Here is a 25,426-nt window from a genome sequence, read left to right as displayed (position 1 = left end):
CTTAGCAAGACAGTACAGCTTTGAATCCCAAGTTCTTGAAGCACTCTGACATTGGGATTCTAGCTTGGGGGTGATGGAGAGGGTGTCAGTTTAAATAAGGCTGAGTGCTCATGACAATTGAAAGTGGTTCTGCGTTAAGTGGGGCTCTTTCTCATAATGCAATGTGTCAGTGCTGACCACTGAAATGGGGGAAGGGAAAGGCTCTTGAGCAGCTTCTGTAAATAGGGTCTTGCCAAACCATTTGCAGGTTATAGTCAGCCAAACCTTGAGGGTCTTCACATAGGGTTTTTTAAAACCCAAACTCCCAAATGTCAACGGGGCCTCAAGCATCACATTTAATGTGAATCTGCCTCACTAAAACTGAGAGTTGAGGGCTTCCGGATTTGGCTCTGTGCTGGCATATCACAATCACCACTTAAGAGCTGACCACTTGTAAAAATTACGTGGAATTACTTCAGATATGAAGAGGTGTGGGGAAAAATGTTTACTTTGCTTCCTGATTTAGAGAAAACCCATCATCTAAGAAGGAAGCTATTCACAACAGTGAAGTCTCCAAAAACATGTCTATTAATAGTCACTGGAATCTTTATGGAGTAGGCATTACTATGAAGACAACCTGTCTGGTCCTCTAACAAGACTTTTAAAGTTAACTACTTTATCTTTAGCTAAATAAACAAGTAGATGGTTGGGTTATCTGACCAATCAGTAAAAGGTCCACAAAAATATTCAGTGTGGGAGACGCCTATGAGTTGGTTCAATTGGATGGCTAGCTTACTTTTTTCCTCTTTTCCAATTGCCTGGCCAGCTAAGGGCCAGAAAGCTGTGCTTTTTGGGTTTTACCTCACCTGTCTTTTCATTTTTCCCCTCATATGTCTTTTAGTGGCTTTTTGTTCAGTCAGCAATGGATTGGCAAACACCTCTAATGATCAAGAGGTGAGCAACCAAACAGGAATCCCAATTACGGTGGCCAGAAAGCACACTAGACACTTGAGCGTTTTTCCATTAACTAGATCCTCTACCTCTTTATGTTACTTTGTGAAATTCTTCTCAGAAGGAGTTTCTATTGCACAGGCTACTGTGTAGCGGCTCCTGGATGAGGGTCTAGATGAAGCTCAAAAGGGGCAGTAGAAGTACATGCACATGCTCATAGGTACAAGCAGGGATGTGAAAAAGAAAAAATCTGAAGGCATATTAAAAAGAAATCAAAGACTTCTCATGAAAACTATGCACTCTCCCGAGAGTCTTTTCAACCACCCATGTTTTCATGAATTCCGAATACTTCTTGATGAGGAGACTAACATTCCTTCAGAAAACATGACACTTGGAAGCCTATGTTTCCACTGTGAATTACACACTAGCGAATACAGATCAGAACTTCAGATTTAGATGTCTACATGCCCATTTCAGTGCCTATCAATAGAATTATATACACACAACATACAGGCATTCCATTTTCAGCATTTTGCCTACAATTACTAAACAGATCATTACAGCTGCTGTTGGCTAAAATCAGAGCTGCCAAGTTAAATTTAACTCTGCAGGTACTGATGGCAGTGACTTATTTATTACATACGCTGCACAACCCTGCAACCTGGGCACTTGGTGCTCTAACAGAAGCCTCTACCTAAATAACATTGCTCTGAATCATCAGCAATGTAGGATTTGTTTTCATTGCATGTACACCAGTCACCAATCACTTCTTCCTGAAGCACTAAATACAGGTTTAAGGCTATGTCAACATTAGCAATGATTTGCTGCAGTATGAGAGGATCAGTAGATGGAGGTAGTTGGCTCTGAGTCCCTTTCTTTTCCTCTACTTGCCGTTCAGGGTTTTTACTTTGAACTGTATTTACTCGGGTTTCTTGCACTGAATGTATGGGTCTTGAAGCTGTCCAAAGGGCCAACCATTGGTTTGGGCCTTTGTGTCTCCACTTGGCTCTGGAATGCAGCTGGCATGCACCTGGAGTGGAGCTTCTAGTTTAGTTTCCTCCAAAAGAAATCTGGTCTACGCACATCAAACTAACATGAGGCAAATGGTGAAACCAGAGGGATTCATTTCAAGTCTGCTCTACTTCACTAAACCAAATATACTTAAGTATATTATATACAAACCAAAATACTTAAGTAAATGCAGCCTGCTATACAGTAAGATCTATTTTATGAACAACGGCTTACCTCCTGCCTTCCCACACCACTTTAACGACAACTTTTCCCATATTAGTATCAGTAAGTTTAGGTTTCTCAGCCCCAGTTTCTAATCTCCACCACGCCATTTATGAAATGATCAAATCAGGAGACAAAGAGAATGCAAGTGGAATGTGACTGTATAAATTGCTCTGTATTGGAAATCTCATCCCATTTTGTTATTTACTTTTCTCCAAGTAAGATAATTATATTTGTATAGGTATAGGTATAGATATAGATTAGATGTTACATTACAAAGCCACAAGGGTTCCTGATGTTGTTAACATGATGGTTGTCATAGTTTGTTTTGTTTTGCATGAGCAAGAGCTCATTACTGAGAACCCTTGTCATTCACATCGACTGTGTCTTCTTAATGGAGCATTTCTGAAATGAACGGCAGGTCATATGCATTTGAATTCAAACTGTACCTTGGAGTCTTGCTCCCACTGAAGTCAATGGGGCTTCAGGACAAAGGAAGCTTTATAGCTTGTGTTTTTACAGGCACGCCCTCGTTTCTTGTTCAGTGTGCTTTTAAGGAAGACCAATAGTGATTTTCAAATCATTTTGCTTTCAGGCATTATTTCAGCTGGTCTATTTGGCTACCTTCTGTACTAGGTTACTTGCACACTTACACTCCCCTGGGCTCAAAAGATGCTATAGTTCTTTGTATTCCTTGCAGTGCAGTAGGATGCCATGATGCAAATACACAAGCCTTACCCTGTCTCAGTTAGCCAGAATGGGTATAGTTTGCTGTGCAGAAGAGGTGAACTAAAAACCAGTCTCACTGCTGGGGAGGGTAATAGCAGCACTGCTTTTGCATCAATCCCCTGCCAGGCAATCCATAGACTGACACTGATGGTTGCTCTGGAGGGAGTCACTTACCCTCCAAGCTAGAGGTAAGATGCCAGATAAGCAGTAGCCTGTAAAAAGGGATTAAAAGAAGAGAGAAAACCAGGGAGAAAGATTAAGATAATTTACCCTTGTATATTGTATCCATCATAAATCCCATTGTCAGTATCTATTGTTCAAGTACCTGACAAACTTCTGCTTCTATCCCCTCCATAAAAGCCTCCATCATATGGAAAGTTGTGTACCTTTCATGGTTTTATAATAAACTGGAAGTGAGTAACAGTGCGATATCAAAGGAAATAAAACTCCAGTTGCAATTGCTGCTGGGGTTGCCTTCTGAATGTGGCTTATACAATATTTCATCTGTGCTGACACCTTTCACTCTCAATTATTTGGCTGCTGTCAAAACAAATCAATCATATTATAGCACTGTGTCTTCATGTTACCATTCCACTGCAAGTTAGCTGCATTAGCTTTGAAATATATGGAAGTATAAAATTTATCTCTATTATTTATTTAATACAACATTTTCCCTTGTGAGTTATCTCACAAACATAGCAAACTCAAATTATCTGATGTCAAACGTTGAATATATATAAATACCACTAAGAAATTTTAAAATAATGGCACTCATGGGAACATAAATGCGTAAAGATACACTTGATAAGTCTTACACTTACAACCAATGACATTCTTCTGACAAATGGAACAAATAGTATATGTTTTTAATTTTGGTTGCAACTGGCCAAGGTGCTCATATTAGATAAATGTAATTTCATAAGACATAACTTTGAACTACCACTCCTGCTAAAGCAGGGTAAAACAAAGATTTAAAGAACTGATTTTGTTACCAGTAAAATGAACGAGGGGGGAAAAAAAGCCGGGACTGAATTTTTTTTAAAGATGCTACAGTGGTGGGAGGGGAACATGGTCTTCCTTTACAGTTCACAAGCATTGATTTGGGAAAGGAAAAGCCAAAAATCCTGAAGAGAGAATCTGAAAATGATTGCTCTGTTCAGATTGCTAGACTTAGAGTTTCAGAGAACATGTACAAAATTTGTTCTTGAGAGGTTTTATCCTTTTAAAAAGAAACAAAATAAAAGAAACAACTTTCAGGTTGCCAATAAGTGAATTTCCTGAAAATGTACTCCTATCATTTCCTTGCTTTTTATACAGGATTCATGTCCTGTTACAACTGCATCTTCTAAAATACAGAGGCCCAATATACTGGGAAAATTACAACAGGTTTATCACCTCCAGACGTTTACCTCTTCTTCATTTATTACTGCTGATGTAATGGGAAATCAGCTGCCCAGTAAAAAATACACTCAGGAATATTTGGGTTGTGAATAACTTTAAAAAAGAAGCTGAAATATAAAGGATGGACAAACAGCACTGGATGAGGAAAGGGACAAGAGACTGAAATGGGATCTGAGAAACAGAAAGGAAAGATATCCAAGGATCAGATTATGTAAATCCAAAGCGTCAGCATTCACTTGAATAGAATTAATCATGGAAGTGAGATGAGAAACTTGTCTTTATGCTGAAAATTTCTTTTTAACATCGCATAATTTATCATAACAAAACACAACCAAGTGAAAGAATAGTCTGTAAGATATGTCAAATCTACAGTTGATTAAGTTTAAAAGCAATATTCATGTTAAAATAAATAAGAAAAAAATCTTATAGCAGGCAATGTCTAAGAATCCGTATTAGGTTGGATCTTACTAACCTTGGTGGAAACTTCCAGTCCTTCTATGGGCTGGAAAAGGTCACTGTAGGTCCCAAATAAGGAAAATTCACCTTATTATTGCAGCTACTGAAAAAGAGCCTAGCCTCTTTTAGGTCTATGAACCAGGATAAAACTTAAGAATTTAGCAAAGATCTAGCTGTGTCTGAGGAGCTCAAGGCATCTAACAGTAGTGATTTAAGCCACTTTGTAGGAAAGCATAGCGCTAACTATCCGCACATTCATTTACAGGTGGGAAAAGAGCTGCAGAAAACACACATGAATTGTCTGCCATTACATGGGACGTCTGGGGCGGAGCGCAGAGCAGAACACAGGTCTAACGTCTGTGCTCTCTGCTACATCTGTCAGAGCAATAGGCTTGTAAGGACAAAACGTTCAAGAAATTAAAGCAGCTTCAGGGATAGGTAGCAAAATGAGATCGAGGCTTGAAGATCTCCATGAGTACAGAATTCTACCCAAAGGACATAAAATTGCATAGAGATCTGGGGATGAGAAAACCCAAGGAGTTTCACTTTCATCGTTGCTGATGTCTCCAGACAGGTCCTGTTCCCATTTCTAGAGCAATCTCAGTGGCAGACAGAACTTTTTTTCTCAAAAAAATTAAAAAAAAAAGACGCTGTAAAATGTTTCAAGATGTTTAAACTTTAAGATTTTAATAAGAAAGTCATAAGACATCTTCAGAACTTTCCATGACAATTAAAAAAAAAAAAAAAAGAGGTGTCCAAAAAAAGAGGAGGTGTGTGCTTCTGTGGTACAGAACCACATAGACTTTAAACAAATTTCATTTAAAAAATTGTCTCCCAGGTGGTTAACTTGCGTGTTCTATGCATCCAAAATTCACACTATTAAAAATGCCTGTAAACCCAGTTGGTCAGTAAAGCCTTTGTTGTTTTTATGAGTCCCTAAATATATATGTACTTGATTAGAATCTCGCTGGTCTATCAGGAACACAAGTTTGTATCCAGGGCGTTTTTAAAACATGAATCATAGGGATTTTATTAATACAAACACCATGGAAAAACAAAGGAAATTAAACCACAAAGACTATAAACATCTGACTTAAGTCCACTAAGGCAAGGAAATTAAGAGTGAAGGCTGCAAATCCATCCTGGTAATCCTTCTGTAACTCACTCTATTGCAGTAAGGAGTCTTGGATCAGCATGTGAGTCATATATGCATATACCATATAGATGTACCTATCTATTTGCATGTGATCTACCAGTGCATGTAGCATGTATACTACAATGCAGAGGTGAGGAACAGAGTGACAAACACTAGCTAGGATTTTCACTTGCATTTGAAATTTCTTGGCTTTTGTAAGATTACAGTAAGTTAAGTGCTTAACATTATTGGAATGAGTTTTCTCTACATTAATTTAAATTGTCATGGTCTAAATTCAAGAAGAAGATTAAAGGCTCCTGGAAACAGGTGCAAAGATATACTTTAAAAGCAGCATTAAAATGCATCCATGTTCTGGTTGACAGAAATTTCATTTATAATCCTGCACACAGAATATTCCTGCCAGGAGCAGTATCAGTCTGAGTAAGGGCTGAATAAAGGGGTACACTCCCAGAAATACCCAGGTCTTGCATACCAGTCACGGGACAACTCCTAGCCTAGTGATCATGTCTGCTAGAGGGTAGTTAACCAATAGGTTTTTGGTGGAAACTTTGGAGAGGAGCAGACTACTTCTGTCTTTCCCATCTGCTTCTTGGCATACAAGTCTGGAAACTTAGAGTCTGCCAAAACTTGGCCCGCAAAGTTTAAGTAGGTGTGAACACTTTGATTTCAGAATTAATTTGATCTGCATCACATCATTACTCCTCACTGATGTCGTTCCATAACCATCAGTAGTGAAAAAATAGGCATGTCTGGGGTCTATTTTGGGTGGAAGTCCAACAACAGAGCACACAAGCATTAAGACTACTGCATTTTAATGTCTCTGACAGTAGGCCTTTAACTTATGGGGCAGAAAATCCAAACAACAAATAGCTAACACACTGGGAGTGATCAATAAACAACTAGTAACTAATAAAGCCCTGAACCTTTCACATTCTCTCTGTGAAGGCAGCAATTTGCCACTGAACAAGATGAGCAATTAACATGGGGCCACAGCATTCCCACAGGAGAAGCCTTGTATGTTGGGGGAAAAACAAACAAACAAACAAAGAGCCCAGTAAGGTTCTTTCTGTACTACCTTCAGAAAAGCAGTTTTTGCCCTTTCTCCCAAAAGCAAATGTTAGGCCTCCCGAACAGTATGTTTCCTGGGAGACCACACTGAGACACAAAACCTTCTACCTACCCCATCTTTAGGGATCTCTGCCTATTGCTTCAGGTCCCCTACAACACAGTTTGGATGGGATACAGCTGTTAGCCTGAGGAAACCTGCTGTAGTGGCTGCTAATCCATAGCAGCCACTGTGCATGCCACAGTGCTCTGTGCATGCCACAGTGTGCTTAAGGATGCACAAATTTCTCCCATTTCCTTCCATGTACTAAGGTAGGGAGGTTAGTCTTAGGGGGTGGCTAACCCCTTCTTTGTGTAAGTGAGCCCTTCACAGTGACTGCATTATGTGCAGCATTTATACAGTGATAGGGGAGGTATATTTAGTTTGAGGACTTCACAGAAATTGCTACTGAGTGCAGCTCCTTTTCTTGGTTCTTGTCATTCTTGTTCTGGTTATGTTAGTACACTGCAGAAGTACCTGGGAATAAACTATTCCTCTAAGTGAAACATCATTTTGATTATTACTGACATTGGTGCTCATTAAAATACATAAGTGAAACACTGCCTTTCTGCAGACTCTGAAAGCTATTTCATGTTACTTGAAGGGGAATACAAATGAATAGGGACTGCATCACTTTAGTTAAAAGGAGAAAATGTTCTAAAATACTGGAATTTGGACTCTAGATCAGTAAGCAATTGAGGTTTGTAGTTTACTTCTTTTCTGTCTCTTTTTTGTTTTTCATCTCTCTCTGATTTCTGATTTTTAAGGTGTGTGTACATGGGGGAATGGAGACAGAGCATGTTTACTTTATCTGTTGCACAATTAATGATACAAATCTATGTTCAGATGAAACAAAATCTAATAAATGTAAACAATACTTTTTTTTCCCTTTTTGTTAACATTGTCTTTACCCAACATTCATTTTGACTGATCTCCACATTAAAAAAAGCCTTTTTATTTTTTTTTTACCATCATCTATGTCTATTGTTACCCATATCAGTGCCTTTTAATGGCTGTCTCCTAGCTCTCAAGATGTTGAATACATTTCCCCTTCCATTGTATTGCAGCTAAAATATGACCTGCCGCTGTTTAAATAATGTAATTTAATGATTTCACATTTTCAGCCATGCAAGGCTTCCTTTCAGCACTGAAGCCTTTCACTAATGATTTGGGGAGATAGTTTGTTCTCATTTCTTTCAGAACTCAAGATTGAGAAACTCTGGCCTGGAAATAAATTATTGACATCCACTTTAGGAACAGTACAATGTGTAGTGGAAATAAGATACATAAAGTTTCAGTGCCATGAGGCTAGAATCTCCAACTTGTTGATTTCTTTCAAGGTTCATTCAAGCTCCATATTGGTGGAGATATCTAAAAAACTGTTGTGCCATTATTATGTGATGTAATATCTTTGGGCCAACCCTTTGCAGAGAGACTACCAAATTGTTATCCATGGTGCACGAGTGGCCAGCATTGAGATGGCAAGCAACACCACGCTAGTTTCTTCTCATTTCAAACATTTACACTATACTAAAAGGAGAGCTAGAATACATTAACTTTTTAGCTAAAACTGCTTTGGCTGTCATGGAAAAGTGAATGAAATGAGAGGACAGCCTTTAGCAACTCCTCAGCACTGGAATACCTTCCCATTTCTCAGTGATTTCATCATGAAATCAACAGGGTTAAAAATTATATTAAGAAAACAAGACAGAACAAACTCAGCCCACAAAAAAAGGAATCTTTCTGTTCAGATATACAGAAATATTACACTGAGACATAAAAATCAGATGGGCTTAAGGAGAGAATGTCTTTCCATGAATATCAGCTCCCAGGCATTACTGAATACTCTGAGATTAAGCAGCTACTAGTCCCTTGGAGAGACTCTTGAGAAGGATAACTAAAATTAAAAAAAAAAAGAGCACAGTCGCCCCAAAACCTAGAGAAATCTGACCTGGCACAGGAGATGCAGAAACTGAAACTATTCAGCTCAGAGAAAAATTTCCCCAAGATGGAAAGTTGAATATTGATGAACACCAGTATGGACAATAAGAGGAAAGCTGGCAGAGTGTTTTCTGCAATAAATCAATAAGGACAGGCCAAGAAGCAATGGTCTAAAACCAACAGACAGGCAACACATCATGTAGGGTACCTGCCTCACTTTTTCCCTGCTCACCACCTCACCATTGCTGTTGTGACACCTCCAAAATTTTTGCTGGTTAGGAAAGCATGGCTGTGTTCCAGGTGGAATTCTAAGAAATAGTGAGGGGAAAACAGGTGTGTAAATTTCTTGGGACAACAGCTTTCTTGGATGGTTTTTAAACTCTTATCTTCAGTGCTTTTAGTGGATTACAGAAAAAAGTTATGGTTGTTGATTTTATTGTTTTCTTCAAAGAACTGTTGGTGGAAAGCCAAAGTTCCATAGGTGAATCTGTGTTATGTTCAGGGATTTCTGTTTACTCTAAAGCAGATAGCTCTATTCTGCCACCAACCCTCTGGCAACCCTCAGTAAATTGTATTCTTTGCATATTCCTTGTGCATATGAAATTTGCTTAATAGGAGCCAGGTAAAACATATTTTTGTAAGTTTCACAGCAAGAATTTACACATTTACCTTCCCTCCTTCGTTCTGTTCACACATATTTGACTTATTGGCTCAGGGAACAGACACAGTATAGCAGTGTGTATGGCAAATTACATAGTGTAATGAACAGAAAATAATCAAGTATGTATCAAGAAAAGTATTTTTGAAAGAGGCTTAGTCTAAACCTCTTTTCACTTACAGCAACAAAATTCCTGTTGACTTAGTGGTGGATCAGGACCATATAACAACTGAACAATTTAAAATAAATACATTTGGGGAAAAAAAAAATCTTGTTTATAAGTAACTGACAACTGAAGAATAGGTAATTTCACTGAATAAGTTATACTGAGTAACGTCCATATCATTAGTTGCTCCATTTTACCCATGTCTTGAATTTTTAAATAAACTCTTGTTTTATCATTTTAACTACTTAACGTATCTTCTCTATGATACCTAACACTGAATGCTCTTTTCTCTTTCCACAAGCAAGGGTTTTCATTGTTTTATCCAGTCACCCTGAGGTCTCATACTTATCACCCTGACCCAGACCTGAAGGTCCCTCAGAAGAAAATCAGTTAAACATATATGTGGATCACAAAAAATGTAGTGGGATTACTCCCTTGATCAACGTTTAGTATGAATTCAAGTACTCTGTTAGATCAGAACTTTACTGAATTCATACATTATTCAAAAAGTCTTAAGGGTGTCTTTTGAGTTACCTAGCTGGGGTAGTTTGTGATGAAGAGGTGTAGAAGCTTACTGATGAGAGAAGAAAAAGAAGACAGGAGAAGACCCAGCTCACAAGAGCTGTGAACATCTATGCTTGACTGCACGTGAAATTCAGGGACAGCAGACATGACAACAATAGGAGTAATAAGACAGGTTAGAAAACAGCATGAAAACATGTCCCCCAGTCGTCTAGGTTGACCATGCCACAGTGAGGTTTAAGAGAGATGGAAGTTGATGAATATGGTCTGATTTTGCCCAAAGGGCAGGAATTACCAAAACTGTGTTGAAGTGTGGGCTTCTATGAGTATACTTATAAAAGCGCTGGCTACAAAACAGAACACGCTTTCTATGATTAACTTGCAAATAACTACAAAAAACAGGGACCAGAAGTCAATCAGGTTCAATGGAACTGATGATACCACACAGCTAAAGATGTTCTCTAGAAACTCAGCACTCTCACCTGACTCCTACCTTCATTCATGCATGCGTTGGGTAGTGGGCTATATAGGAAGCAACAGAAGCTTATAACTGTGATTTAGGGCTCTTAAGAGCTATCTTGACCAAGTTACTTCATTTCCTTGTGTATCAGTTTCACTTCCAAATAATGAGGGCAGTGCTACTTGCTTAGAGGATTGGGAGGGAAGGCTAGAGAAGACAACAAACAGCAATGCAACTAAATGAATTCGTGGGTTCTGTTCCTTTCAGCTACTTTATGGAAGGTGTGATTGCACCCATACTCAGGGAACTGCACCTGATGCTCCATCAAGTCCCTATTTGATCCCATGCTTCTATCTATCAGTAAAGATTATAGAGGAAACCTTTTCATCTGGTAAGGTCATTGCTTGCAAAATTTATTTGGCAGCAGTTACACCTTTTAGCTAGCAATTAGACACCCATGGCTAAACTAAAGAGCAGAGGTTGCCTGGCTTAATCCCTACTCTTCAGCTTTGCAACATGGGGTGAATAAATGACGTAAGAACTGCACAAGCTTATGTTTATTTATAATACTACATACCCAGCAACTATAACCTGGAGCACTCCAGAGTGGAAGGATACATTTTTATAATGCCTGTTTCTTCATTAAGATTTCATCATCCACCTACGCTAAAAAGCCACTTCCCTTTCACTTTGTTATATCTGCTTTTACCCGCTCCTGTTCCTGCATTATTTTTTTAATCTCCAGTTCCCTACTTTACATGCACTCTCAAATTTTAAACAAGCAAAATTTGTGCATTAGTGTGTCCTTTTCATCCATGATTTATGGATGACAGGTTCTTCGGTGCAGCTTAATGGTATGAGAGAGACATTATTTTAAACATTAAAGTGAAAACCATTTACAACTATGATAAGAGAGGTCTGTTGACATTAAACTTTAAAACATGCACAAGGTAAAGGCAAGTAGTTGCTCCAACAGGTGAGAGTACTATGCATGTGGTTTGTAAGGGAGTTTGTTCAACACATGAGCTGTCTCTTCCTTTTCTCTGTTTCACAACCTGTAGGATTTGGTGCTTCAAACAATTCATCTGGTAATCAGCAGCCACCAGAGTTTAAAAAGTACTCAGGGCACAGTACAGATCATTCATTAAAAAAAATTACCATTTCATTTGAGGAAAACATTTCCTACCATTTACATCAGCAAGAAATGTAAATAAATAAATAAATAAATAAATAAATAAATAAATTGAAAGAGCTAAAGCTTTATTTTGCTACTTCCTGCTCACACCTTTATCACTTTCACACTGGACAATCACTTCCTTACCATCCTCTTCCATTAAAGCTCTACAGTTCTATTGTAAGATATTGGCTAATACTTATCTTGCTATACTTGGTTCAGTTCTGTTTAACAACAATTGCTTTCTGAGAAGCAATCAACATAATTAGGAGTAGTAAATAAATACATCTGTATTTTATATCATATGTTCTTGGATTGAGTACTGTTTCTAATGGTGTTAGACACATTGATTGAACAGCAGAGAATATTAGGGAAGAACAAGGATCTTATAGAACTGCTTTTCAGTCTGATTTTAGACCACAGGGAGAATGCAGCAGATACGTTAGGGTAGAACTGTTGCAAACATGGTACAGCTCAGACAATGGGGAGGATACACACAGAGATGAACTTTATGCTTGTGACTTTGGAGTCATGTAACTCCCTCAACAACTTGGATGAGGATGGCAGAACCTTACTGACAGAGCAGAACTCCCACAGCAAGAACAAGAATGCGTATCTGGGGCACTGATGGCAGCTGAGAAAACTGATTTTATAATAAAAGGTTTTTTTAAAAGTGATTTTAATGCAATACTGTGTTTTTAGTTGCCCCTATTCATTCAGCTACCCTAATCAGCAGTGGTGAAACAGAATACTTGTCTTCTTGCTGCCATTTGAAATTTTAAAGTGAACTGTGAGTAGGTAACATTGATCACTGATGACAGAAAAGCCTAATGAATCATTCAAGTACTTTACATTACTGACCCATAGAATCTAAGACCCAACCTCCAATCTTTTTATAAAAACGCAAATACCCCTTAGGTACCTCTCAAGTATTCAAAAACAATAAGTATTAACTTTCAGTACGCATCAAGAGCAACATTTCATTGGAAAAAGAGATCACTTGGTTTAAAAGACAGAGATAAAGTGAAACAAACAGGCAAAAGAACCTATTAGAAAAATGCTAAATGTGACTTACCTTGTAGATTTTGCAATGGCAAAGTCATGATGCCTCCTGCTGCAGCTGCTGCTACCAGTCCTTGGATGTTGGTGAGATTTGCTGTAGGTAGAGTTAGGACGAGTCCTTGTTGGCCCCCCAGCTGCCCAGCCATGTTGAAAGGAATAAGGATCGGCTGATTCAGGGCTGGAGTGCCTCCTGGCATTACCCCCGCTACTGCTGAGGCTAACTGTTGGGCTGTCAGTAATGGCTGTAAAAAACACAGACAGCAAGCCTATTTTACTGTGCATAGTTCAGTATTACACACTTACAACTCTTCATGCTTGGGATCCTTTCGTGTTCCATTATAGAAATGCACTGCTTCCAGTATCTTCAAGCATACATTTTCACCAACACAGAAAGTTTTGACAAACTTGACAGGCTGAAGCTGTAAGCCTTACAGTCACGTAGCATGGTAGCAATCCCAGTTGAATCTAGACTGGAAAATTCATTACATATGCACTGAAGATAATTTATGAACACAAGAAGGCCTAACTCAAGTCAGCCTACAAGTACCTAAATGCCAACATTTCCCAAATTTTCCCAGTTGTATACTGATTGGTAAAAGCTGAAAACACTACAGTAACAATTACCAGAAGCTACGTGGACCAAGACTGTCCTGGGAAGTGGAAGAACATTGAGTACCTTCTTAAGAGTATAGCTGAACTTGGATAAAACTGTGAAGTGATATGGGAAATCTTTTAAAATGTTATACAGTGCCATACTATTATGCCTACATTTTGCTCTAAAGAAAATAAATACCTGGCATAAAAGATAATGAAATGTCTTTACTAATGCAGAAGCTGTGTGTGACAGGCAGAACTGTCAGAGCCAATAAGGTTGCATTAAAATTGCACAAGCTTTTTAATATTAAATTATGACATGTATTTCAAAAATAACTTATATAAGAAATTCAAATAATTTAACCTTCTAAATATGCAAAACTGCTTAGGTTTTGTTTTAGAAAAACATACAAAAAGCTAATCTTTCCAAACAAATAACTTTTAAAACATATACATGATACATACATGCTCCCTTTTTGTTACTCTAAATGCAGCCAAACAGAATCACATTTTCTACATTACACAGATCAAAGATGATCAATCGCAGTTACTTACTTTTCATCAAACTGCATGTCTCGATTAGTCGAAAGAAAAGATACTGACCTGAGGCCCAACAGGGAACGCAGGATGGGACTGACTGGGTTGGTGCTGGTCTGCTGGGCTCGTGTCAGGCAGCACTGTGTTTCCTCTGGCCTCTGAAATCCAAACAGCAGATTGACTTTAATATCAAGCCTGGGGACTGGCACATTACCTTCTTCTCTGATGTCACATAACATCAAGCTGAAAAGGATATGTTAAAGTGCTTTATCAATAACTCAAGCACTCAAATCACTTATCAGCTGCATAAATTATGCTAACATTCATTCAGACCAGCCAGCTCATTCAAGGAGCTACAAAAATCTGACAGCAATGAAACTGAAGCTATCATCAACCCAGCTAATGTGGGTTGCATTATACATCAATTTACATACAGTACATGAGCACTCAGTGTGTGTGGGAACTGCATTTTTTACGCTTAGGTGAGCATCAGCCATTCTAATTTCTGAAAGCAAAAATTATCTGAAAAACAATCAAGTAACATCTACTTTGTATCTTAATAAAGCATTTTCTTTTGTCAGTTACTGAGGCAGCAAAGGCTGTACTATGAGCAATAAAAAGGCACTATGAAAACTGAAAACAGGTATGCTTCCAAATGACAGCTTGTTTTCTAAATTGCATGTAGGGGGTGAGCAAAATTCTGTGAAACCAAGGATTTCCAGCATTTATTGAGATGATCAATATCCAACAATCGAACTATATGCTGGGCACTAATGACTTGCTAAGCACAGAACACAGTCCAGCCCTACTGGATTTTGCTGAAGTCTGCAGTACAGATTTGAAAAGGAAAAAGAGAAAGAAAAACGTCCTATCAGTTGTAAGAAAGTACCAAGATGTTTTCAAAACTACGTCCCAATCCTCCATTTCCTCCGGGTGAAGGACTCGCATTGATTCACAAAGTTTTTCAGCGCTGATGGCATGATCAGGCACACATTTATCTTTGAAGCTGAAAGAATGACAGCAAGTATCAAAAGTAGCTGCAAAAGTACTGTGGTCTCTTAAAAAGAAAACCCTGGCAACAGCGTCAGGTTTCCTGGTTGGTATGATAGCTCCTGTTCTGTTAGTTTTTTTCTGATGAGCGGTTGAAATCCCGTTCTAAGTAAACCTTAATGAGATGCTCTGTTCCAATGTTTGTCCTATAAAAATAGCAAGTGCAAGATAATTCAAAACCAGTTTATTGGCACACCCTGGTGCAGTAAGGAAAAAGGATACAATTCTGTTATAAATTTTAAAGAGGGTATTAGCAGCTCATTTAAAACAAATTCTTCTATATATTCTCCAAGGGGACAGACTTATAAATAATGGAAATGTGAAAAAAAAATACTTCAGCACATTAAGGTACAAATAAAATTGACTGCTACATATTATTCAATTGACTTCTATCTCTACAGCAAAGTGTCAATCATAACAGCATTTTAGAATAGGATTAAACAATAAATGTGCAGAGCTATTATGCAGAAATCTGAAAATCTGATTAATTTGTAATATTTTTGTGTGGTCTCAAAAAGTCAGAAATGGACGTTGCTTTGGGAATACTTACAAACGGTCTATTGAAATATCTGATTTAGAACTAATAAAAACATACAGACTTGCTGACATTTTATAAAGTGAATTCTATAAAAATACGTTTAGCATTTTAATGACCACTCTCATTTAATAATGAGAATAAGCTGACCTACTATAATCGGTGAGGACTCCAACAATTGCCTAATAACATGCAAAAAGAGACCCAGTCACTAAATTTTTTATGTGCAATTTACTCATCCAAGTTACTTGAAAAGAAAGAAATATAACTAGATATGCAAGATTCAGTGAAAACTGTTTCATTCAAATGCATTACAATCTTAATGCTGCTGCCATCCCTAAGACCAAAGGTAGGTTTCCTTCAATATGGGTTCCTCCTATACAAAATAAAGTGCTATGTTACTAAACACAATTTTACCTCTCGTAATTTCAACATATTGGTATGGGGTTTTTTTAATCTTCTCATTACAGCTGTATGTATAAAGTGATATTAGATCAAAGGCTCAATACCAATGAATATATCACTCCCCATTAAGATCAAATCTTTTAAATCAATTTTGTTTATGTAATTTTAAGGGCTGAGAATTTTGTCTTTGTGTGTGATTTAATTAATATTAAAACAAGCTCCTGATAATCTGTCATGTCATTAAATTGTCCTAAGAAAGCTTTGGGAGAAGAACAAAACTGGAGTCAGATATTCACTAGAATTAGATTTTATTGCCATTACTATAGCTTGAGCTTTCAGAAAATAAATAAGAAGTTCTGAAGAAATATGCCTGTGCTTCAGTATTTTTTTCCATGGTGCAGCTATCCTAAGAGCCACTGTTTTCTGTTATCCGTACCCTAAGGATTTTGCAATATTTCATCTCACAAGCTGTGTGTTGTACAAGTGGGTTATACAGGACCATAAACCCAAAATTAATTACACTCCTTTCCTTTTGCATTGTACTAATTGGAATCACTTAGGATTACACTCCTTTCATATGGTCACTCATCGCAGATGATGTATCTTTTTATTTCAGTGCTCAAATGCTCTGCCTGCTGCTTCTAGCTCACTTTTCATATGATGCAGGAATCTCAGCAAAACAGCACACACTTTCACGTGCATGAATGTGGTCTTACATGGCACCCTATATGAAATTATGCATGCCATGTTCTCAGACCAAAATTCTTACATTTCCTCTCATGCCCCTTCTAATCTACCTGCTATAACAGCCACTCAAGAGTCAAGATTTTTTTTCAAAACGCGCAAGAAAATCTGCCTGCTGGGCTGGCAGTAAATACAGTGAAGCGAGGATTTCAGGGTTAAGTTCTGTTGCATCACACACAGTGACAGTATTTGTTCCTTGCTGTACGCTATCTTCAGTAAGACGCATAGGTCAAAGCTCCCAGGAAGGCGAAGCAGAGCACAAAACACTAGTAGAAGGCTACTTTTCCTTTTCTGCCTTATAATGTTGACCAGGTGGATTCCTCTGATTTCAGAGGATCTGAGGAGTCGGGAGAGCTCTGTGTCACAGCAACTATTTCTGATTCACAGACTCATTGCTACTAATTTGGAAAAATACCTTCATTAAGACCATTGTCCTAAACTGGCAGTGCACAATCCCCTGCATTGTTTTTCCCCCCTGTTTTACCACCTTTATTTGGGAGTGCAGTAGTTCCAGATGCTGGAATGACCTCTGCAGGTAAATTATTCCTCTGTCCAAATTCCAGTCCTCACTAATAAAAATGGCCTGTCAAAATCTAGCCTAGATTTTCCACTTGTCCAGGTCCAGGCCATTACCTCCTGTTAGGCTATCCTGCAACGCTGCTCAGCTTTCTATCAGCAAGGGGTATGGTGGCAAGGAACCAGGACTCATAGCAGTCCCTATGGAGCTGGGCAGCTACCAGCAGCACCTTCTCTGTTCTCAACTACGCTTTGGAGAGACTGTACTCTCATTACACCTCTGATTGCTGGTGCACAAGGGGCAGGGAGAAGGGAGTAACAGGACACCTACTCTGGAAAGAGAAGTAATTCTCCTTCACACCATTTGCCTAGGCAGGGAGCTAAGACTTCTCTTATAACTGCCATCACAGTCTAAGTCAATGAGTTTGCTCAGTAGTACCGTAGGAACAGACAGGAGTGCTACTGCCATGGTACGGCCATGACTGCAGACAAGGCTTTAATATTTAATAAGTAGTATTCATCATATGTGATTCATCATAAATTAATTATAAATTATATAATACATACACTCACCTCTCATCCTGCCAAGGGGCTAGAAGGGCATGACGCAATAAAAAATTGAAGTGCACTGTAAACACTGTAAAATAACCCTCTTAAAATAAATTATTATTTAAAATAAAGCTAAGTAAAACAAAGGCAACCTTCTTCTCCCCTTATCAAAAAGAAAAAAAATAACATCCCCAAAACCAAGCAAAAAACCTTGTTGAACAATACCTGGTTTAAAAATGAGAAAAACACAAAAGAAACACCAGAAGGAAAAAAAAATTCCACATCCCAAGGCCTCCGAGCCTCTTAAAAAATTACAACTGTAAACGCACTAGTCATAAACAGGCTTTCCACAGTTTGCTTCCTTTTTGTTTCTTATGTATCTTCAGCAACACAACAGGTAATTCAGTTCTAAATGTCTTTATCTCCCAGTGCCCCATGAAGGAGGGAATGCTCTAATCCCCACTTTACGAATGAGCAACTAATGGACCGAGCGACTCGGATCTGGGTTCTCAAACCAGCACCATTTAGGCACCTAGGTCTCTGGAGCTGTAGTTACACTGTTCAGGAAAGCATGGGTCAAAGCACAAAACTGCTCTGTGACTCCTTGGCTGCTCCAGGGCTACTAGCAACTCCGGCAAGGTGAACCTGCGTGTGCTCCCCAGCACCCTGCACTCAGATGCACTGCCCATCCCAGCGGCCCTTGCCTCACATCATGTCTGATGCTTGCAGGGAACCTGCAGCTGACTGGCAAATGCAACTATACCGAAGAGCATTACAGGATATATGATGGAATGCATTAAACACGTACATCCAGCTCTGTCCTGGACCTCCTGGTTCATCTGCAGATGTGTGCTTCTGCCTGCTCAAAGGCACAATGCATACTGGCATCTCCTCTCAAACTCTGCACCAAACTCACTCAAAGCCAATGCTCAAACCACAGCATAGGACTAGCCTCAGCAGATGATATGGACATAAATAACTTCCTCGCAGTCTTCAAAAATGAATTCAATGTGTCTCACATTTGTATCAGAACCAGGGAGATGCTGGGCCACCTCTCTTTAGTACTCTGCTTTGAAAAACAAGCAGGATCAAATTTAATAATACTAGATTTTCAGTAATCAAAAGAATATGTAAGTCCTTCTGAGATACTCATTTAAACAAATATTTTAAATGAATCAACATTAATGAAAGAACACAGCATTTCAAGCAACAGTTCATACTAAAATCTTTAGATACAGTTCCACAATGTGACATTAAATTACTTGTATTTATCTCTCAATAACTGTAACAATAAGAAATCAAGAGTAGAATTTTTTCTTACTCATTGAGCCAACTCACATTAAAGATACAGCTTTAGAATGAAATAATTAAAGTTAAAATACTACCTGTGAGAAAAAATAGTCTTACATTTTTAAAACTAATAAACTCACAGTCTGAGCATGTAATATAGCTGCATTTAGGTCATAAGCCATATTATCAGGAGAAAAATAGATAACTTTTAAAAAGAAATTAAATAGACTGACTGATAATATTCAAATTATCGGGTATGGTGTGTGAAAGTCCATCATCTCTGATTAAAGTAACTCAGCTCTTCATTAAATGAACCTTTAATTGTCAGCAATTACACCAGGAGCAATCTTGCTGAACAAAATTTAATAGCTGAAAGAAAAAGATGCAGCTGATAATGAAAAAACATAACATTCCCTCCAAACAATCCTTATTCTGCCATGAAGCACCATATTGTGGCTCTTAATTTCACTATTTTCATTTTCCTGCTGCCTCAGAGGTTGGACACATAGGTAGGAAGCCTTTCCAAATCACCTCATCATAAAACCTTAGTAATCAGATTGCTACACAGAATTTCACAAACACATCTAAATTTTACAATACTTGCAGGAGAGAAAATTGAGATTTTATGCTGAAACCATTTTTCATCAGTATTATCCTATGGTTATCAGAGGAGATATTCCTGTTACCTCAGCAAAGAAAATCAAGCTGAGAAATTAAATGAAGATAATGAATCACCCACTGAAAGGTATGAATTTAAGCCCAGACTTCTCATATTTAATTTAATTAGTCAGATAGTTGCCTTCTTCCAGTCCATGACCAAGATGTGGCATACAATTCACTCATCTGTATTGTATAAAACTTCTCTAAGTATCAGGTTATCCCACAGATCATTAAGCAATTCACCTTTTCCTGCTGACCTCTACTTCAGATTCTAAGCTTTTATTTTTAGGCAGCAATTTCAGCCTCACAAAGAAAACTAAACAACTAGAGATCTGGGTGTGTGCAGAATTACCAGCAGCACCTGTTAACTCTGAAACCTAACAAAGTTGCAATGTCGATATCATTATTTTACTGTTCGATCATTTTAGCACAACGTACAAGTACTGTGCTTATCTTCCACAACATCAGATTGTCTCAACTTATATAACTTAACTCTCACTCTTAATTTTCCCGTACCTATGTACAAAAACCTTCTAGTTTACCTTTGAAAATGTTTGTGGTGTGATAAGAAAATGCCATATTGATCTACCATATTGACATATGTGTCAATGCAATATCCTGTACAGAAAAGCTAAAAATGCTGCATACAAAATGGATTGAATTAGACAGCAGAATGAATAGAGCAGATTTGCTTTACTGACGACTGTATCATTCAGTACTTAAGTAAGTAAAACCCCACAGTTTTATACTTATCTGAAACTGCCACACAGTTGCTACTGCAAAGCTACCAAAATCACTGCAGAGCTCAAAATCATTCTGCCAGCAGAGCACAAAATCTCGCCTTTGCCTGGTCCCTGAGGATATTTTCTCCTAAAGGATCTTCTCCCGCAAGACACATAAGGTAGTCGAAATCACTGTGCTCATTACCTGTATGCACAGAGCTTGGCTTGTATTTACACACCTGCATCTTTCTGGATCAGGACTGATAACATTAAAACTCCATGACTGTTTATAATTAAAATGAGGCTATTAAAGTGATTTATGTTACAGAGAACTTCTCCTGGGCAACCACCAGTTATATTTACCACCAAATAAAAAAACTACCATAGCAAGGCACAAAAATCACAGATAACGCAAAAACCCAGCTCTCCCAACTGCCTTAAATTTTCTTCTTTCCCATCTTTATTTTTGTTCCTCTTTCATTATCTTATTTTTTCTTCTTTCTCTTTTCCCCAAGTGAAATTTTTTTCTTATTGTTGCCTATATGAATATTCTTATACTTCAGATACTTCGTGTGAGAAAAGAAGTGTCACTATTGCAGAAAAGATGAAGGGATATAATTGCAAAAGTATGTTCTTTATTCAAAATAGACTCATTCTACTTTTCTTCACCCCCTAAGTACAGTGCATAAAAATCCCTTGTTAATGGTACATACATTTTTTATGAATTGGACCCTTCATATTGAGAGTTCCAGTTTCTTTTATACTGTATGCATTAGCACAAATATAATCACATTAAGGTCACAAAGACCCTATCAGTTTTCCCTGAATTCATACAACATTTCATACTCACTGTTTGCTGCTAGTGCTGGTGAACGCAATGATGATAAAGGTTACTTACCAGAAGATGGACAGTTGAATGCATTATTATTTCATGTTGGGCAGCTGATCCCTAGCTAAGAAGGGCAGGAGGCTTCTCTAAATTAAACTTTCCTTTCTTTCCATCCCTGGAAGCTTACTAAATGCCAAAGAGTGAGCACATTAAAGAATATCCATTTTGGAACAACTGCTACAGTTTGCCATCTTTATAGCTAACTACGATTTCTTTATGATTTTTACAGCATTTATCTATGCATGTGTTTTATTTCTAACAGGGCAGAGGACAAGCTTTCCACCAAAACCCCAACCTCCTGACACTCACCCTCCCCATCTGACTCCTGTACCCTCCCCAAAATAAGGTAGACTATGATGATATCTTATAATGATATACATTGCTGTTTGCCTGGGGAACCTTGCATGATTTACGTATTATGGACTTGGCTGCTGGCCCTACAGGCAACTGAAAGCCAGGCAATACCTGCAGACAGCCTCTGGTGCACAGTAATTCAGGCTTCTGGGTGGAAAAAAAGGGTAGCATGTCTGATATCTTTTGCTTTTTACAAGTTACATTGATAGACTTATTTACAAAGGATAGGGCACAGGTAGGTGGCTGATGACAGAAATTTAACTCGCAGCTCTGACACCTTCCAGGGACTGGAAAGAAAAAACTGTAAGATGGGGAGGGGATGAACCTAGTGTCCTACCAGTCCTATGAGAGCCTGTTTAGAAATTCAAATCATCTGGTTCGGTGAGTGGGGAATATCCACTTAAGGGAGGAAGCATTCAATTAAACCCAGTAAAAGCACCTACCACTTAGATCTTCAGCAGAGCCAGCATTCAGCGAAATGCACCCCACAATATATGTAAACTCTTACTGGAGCATCCTGACCAGCAAGTATGGTCAAGCAACAGTGGTTTATCACTGTTGCTACTGAGTTCACTGTCTGGTTTCATCCCTGTGGTGTCTTTAACAATTTCACACTCTCTGCTGTGGTCTTTACACAGCCCTGTGGGGCAGCACCATCAGGTGTCTCATTACAGGTTGTTCAGCTGTTCAGACTTTATTGAGACTCTTGAAAGAGCCATCCCACAGAGCAGTGTACTGTAGGAGTCCAGGAGGAAACCTTAACAGTGGCAGCAACTCTGTATGCAGGAGACCGCGCTCCTAGATCAGACTAAATCACAAAACTGGTAAGGCTACATTATAAACCTATTTAGCTGTACATGTACCTTCAGAAATTCCTAGCTACAAAAATTCAGCAGCCCTCCCCCTTCAAAAGCAGCCTGTGCCATTTGATATCTGCAGCAAGTTCTCATGATGTGGCTCAGCAGGGCAAGCCATTATTTCAAATGAAAGTGTTGGCTTGGAGCGGCAGAAACTCATGGTATGCATGCCTCCAGATCTTGTAAATCCTGAACTGAATTAACTTCTGTCACGTTATTATTGTCTGAAATCAATTGTAGTGACTATTTACAAGGAGCTTTTGCCAGGAGTTCCCAAACACTTTATATTTATCTGTTTTTAAAGAGCATTCAGTCTGCCGGATGGGTCTTGCAAGCTATGTCAAGCCTGACCATCACTAAACCAAGTTAAAAACACACAGCAAGGGCGTTAGGTTCCCCCCTGCCACATACTTCCATTCCTTCCCTCCTCTGTAGACCAAAAGCTAAAAATATAAAAAAGACCTAAAGAACTAGTAGTCAGCATTATCATCCTGTCTGCCTCCCGAATTTGAGCAGCTATTTACCAGACAGTGATAGTGAAACACTCTGCAGCAGCCACTAAGATGGTCTTTTGCACACTAAAAGTACCCTAAAACAGATCTGCAGGGAAATAACCAAGTGGTTGACAAACATTTGGATATTGTTCCTGTAATATGTTGATCTTGCCTTTATGTGAGTCAAACTCCCACTGTATTTCACATGTGTTGGATTAGTTCTCTAGGCGAGGTTTAAGAATACAGCACAGGTTAAAAAAGCTTTACACGTAACAGGCATATATCCCAGGACAGTCATATTGCATGAAAGATCTGGTTAGTAACGCCTTGTCATGGCAAGACCTCTCTGTAACAACATGCTGTGCAGGAAGGAAAAAAGGGAAAAGAAGCCACACAACTTAGCTTTGCCAAAATACCAAGTGGCAGGCAACTTGCTTCAAAGAGTGAGAGAGGGCACTGCGATACATCCTAACAGGATTAAATTATATGGAATATACAAACTGTTTCTAATCCATAAGAATGCTTGTGTTCATATATATATGTATGCCTCTCTATATATACATATTTTTAAACAAATCAGTTTCCTGCATCCCTTTCATTTTTATATTATTGTTCTGTTTATTTTTTCAGCACTACAGTAATTGAAAAATATCTACTGGTAAAAGATGCTATTAATTTAAGTGCATTCATAGTGTGTTATGTCACTAATAGACTTAGGTAACGTTATTCTTTTATCCTTTTTACAAAGCATTATTTTATTGTCCTCTCATTTCTAAGATTTTACTTCCACTTAAAGTCAAGTAGAGTGAGGGCTTTGCAGAATTCTATTATATTATTGTCCTGTCATTATTCTAACTCCATTACACAACAACACAAAACCAGCATCAGCTTCCATTTGTCATGTTATTTATTGTGAGGATTATGTCAGATCTCAGACTATGCGTACGTGCCTACTAAACATAATTTGGTGTTTGGCAAAAAGTAATCACTGATTCCTTCTAAAAATGTTTTTAAAGAAAACATTTTTTAACTATTCTATATTTCTGTAAGAGCTCTGTCATCTGATTTTGTCCCATGCAACCCTTTAGAAGAATCTAGCCATATTTACAAAATGAGACAATGTCTAGAGGTACATACAGACAAACAGATTTGAAATTCTTTATCCATACTCCCAGCTGAGCTGACAGAAGCCAGTCCTGGTGCAGAAGCTACACAGCTGTGCTCACGTGATGCTCTATACACGCACACTGTGTGCCACTCTAACATAGCTGTGTTGCTTCTATGCAGAAGCTGTCTTGTGTCTGGCCACAGTGCAGCACAGAGGACCTGGAGCAAAGAGGACCCTGGGCTCTCCTTTCCTACAAGTCAGATCACTCAGCAGCCAACAAATGGCTCAGCACATCTGACATGATTTCCACAAGCGGATTGCCATTGCCTTCTTAATATATTCTTTTAGCATCCCTGGCTTTGAGGATATGCAAAAGACAGCCAGGGTTGGTTTGAAATAGCCAACACTTCCACAGTCTGTTCCTTATGGCTGCCGTAAAGGAAAGAAAGATCAGGAGCTAAGCTGGCAAAAGCAAGATTTAGGCTCAATGCCCAACCATCGCAGAATTCCTGCAAGACCTTCACCAGCCCTTTTCATCTCGCACACAGAGAGCATTGTTAGGCCCTCAGAGCTTAGAGAAGTCCTGGATCAAAGAAGCATGTCAGTTAGAGTGGTTGTATCAGGAGGTATTGCCAATATGCAGCTTCCTCCAGTCACAGACTTCTTATCATCTGACACTACCCTATCTTTAGGGGAAACACTTATGTTGGACATGCTGCAATATCTGCACACTTGGGCTCTAGAGTTGCCTTTCCTCCGCATTGAAGGAATCTGCACTCAGCTCTCCAGGAAAACTTCTTGTTGTCTTTGGGACAAAGCCACTGCATGCCTTCCTTGCATCCTCATATCAGCACAAAAAGCTCCTACTCTCTTCACCTTGCCTCTCCTTAACTCTCTCCACGTGCTGGCTGCTGAAGGAAATAATATTTGCTTACTACCAACTATATAGTCCCAAGTGAGATTCTGGTCACAATCAGTCATTCCATTAACCATCACCCAGATTGCTCCTCTTGTTATTCTGTAGGACCTGTTGATTATATAGATAACAATGCACTAAGTAGGTTTAACTCAGCAAGAGATGTCTGGATTCAAAACTCAATCTAGATTAAAAACACACTAAAACAAAACA

General features: G+C 38.5%; 1 protein-coding gene across 1 annotated transcript in view; it reads right to left on the bottom strand.

Annotated features, from left to right (window-relative positions):
• Nucleotides 1–25,426, bottom strand: part of POU6F2 (POU class 6 homeobox 2) — a 320,325-nt gene that overhangs the window by 172,358 nt on the left and 122,541 nt on the right. Inside the window, exons 3-4 of the mRNA XM_075495605.1 lie at nucleotides 14,191–14,282; nucleotides 13,007–13,235 (exon numbers count right to left, since the gene is read on the bottom strand). Coding sequence (XP_075351720.1) covers nucleotides 13,007–13,235; nucleotides 14,191–14,282 — 321 coding nt within the window. The remainder of the gene's footprint in view (nucleotides 1–13,006; nucleotides 13,236–14,190; nucleotides 14,283–25,426) is intronic.

Source organism: Mycteria americana, chromosome 2, assembly GCF_035582795.1.
Source record: "Mycteria americana isolate JAX WOST 10 ecotype Jacksonville Zoo and Gardens chromosome 2, USCA_MyAme_1.0, whole genome shotgun sequence".
Classification (NCBI taxonomy): Eukaryota; Metazoa; Chordata; class Aves; order Ciconiiformes; family Ciconiidae; genus Mycteria; species Mycteria americana.
The sequence above is the reverse complement of the archived record's forward strand: the minus strand, read 5'-3'. Positions and strand labels throughout refer to the sequence as shown.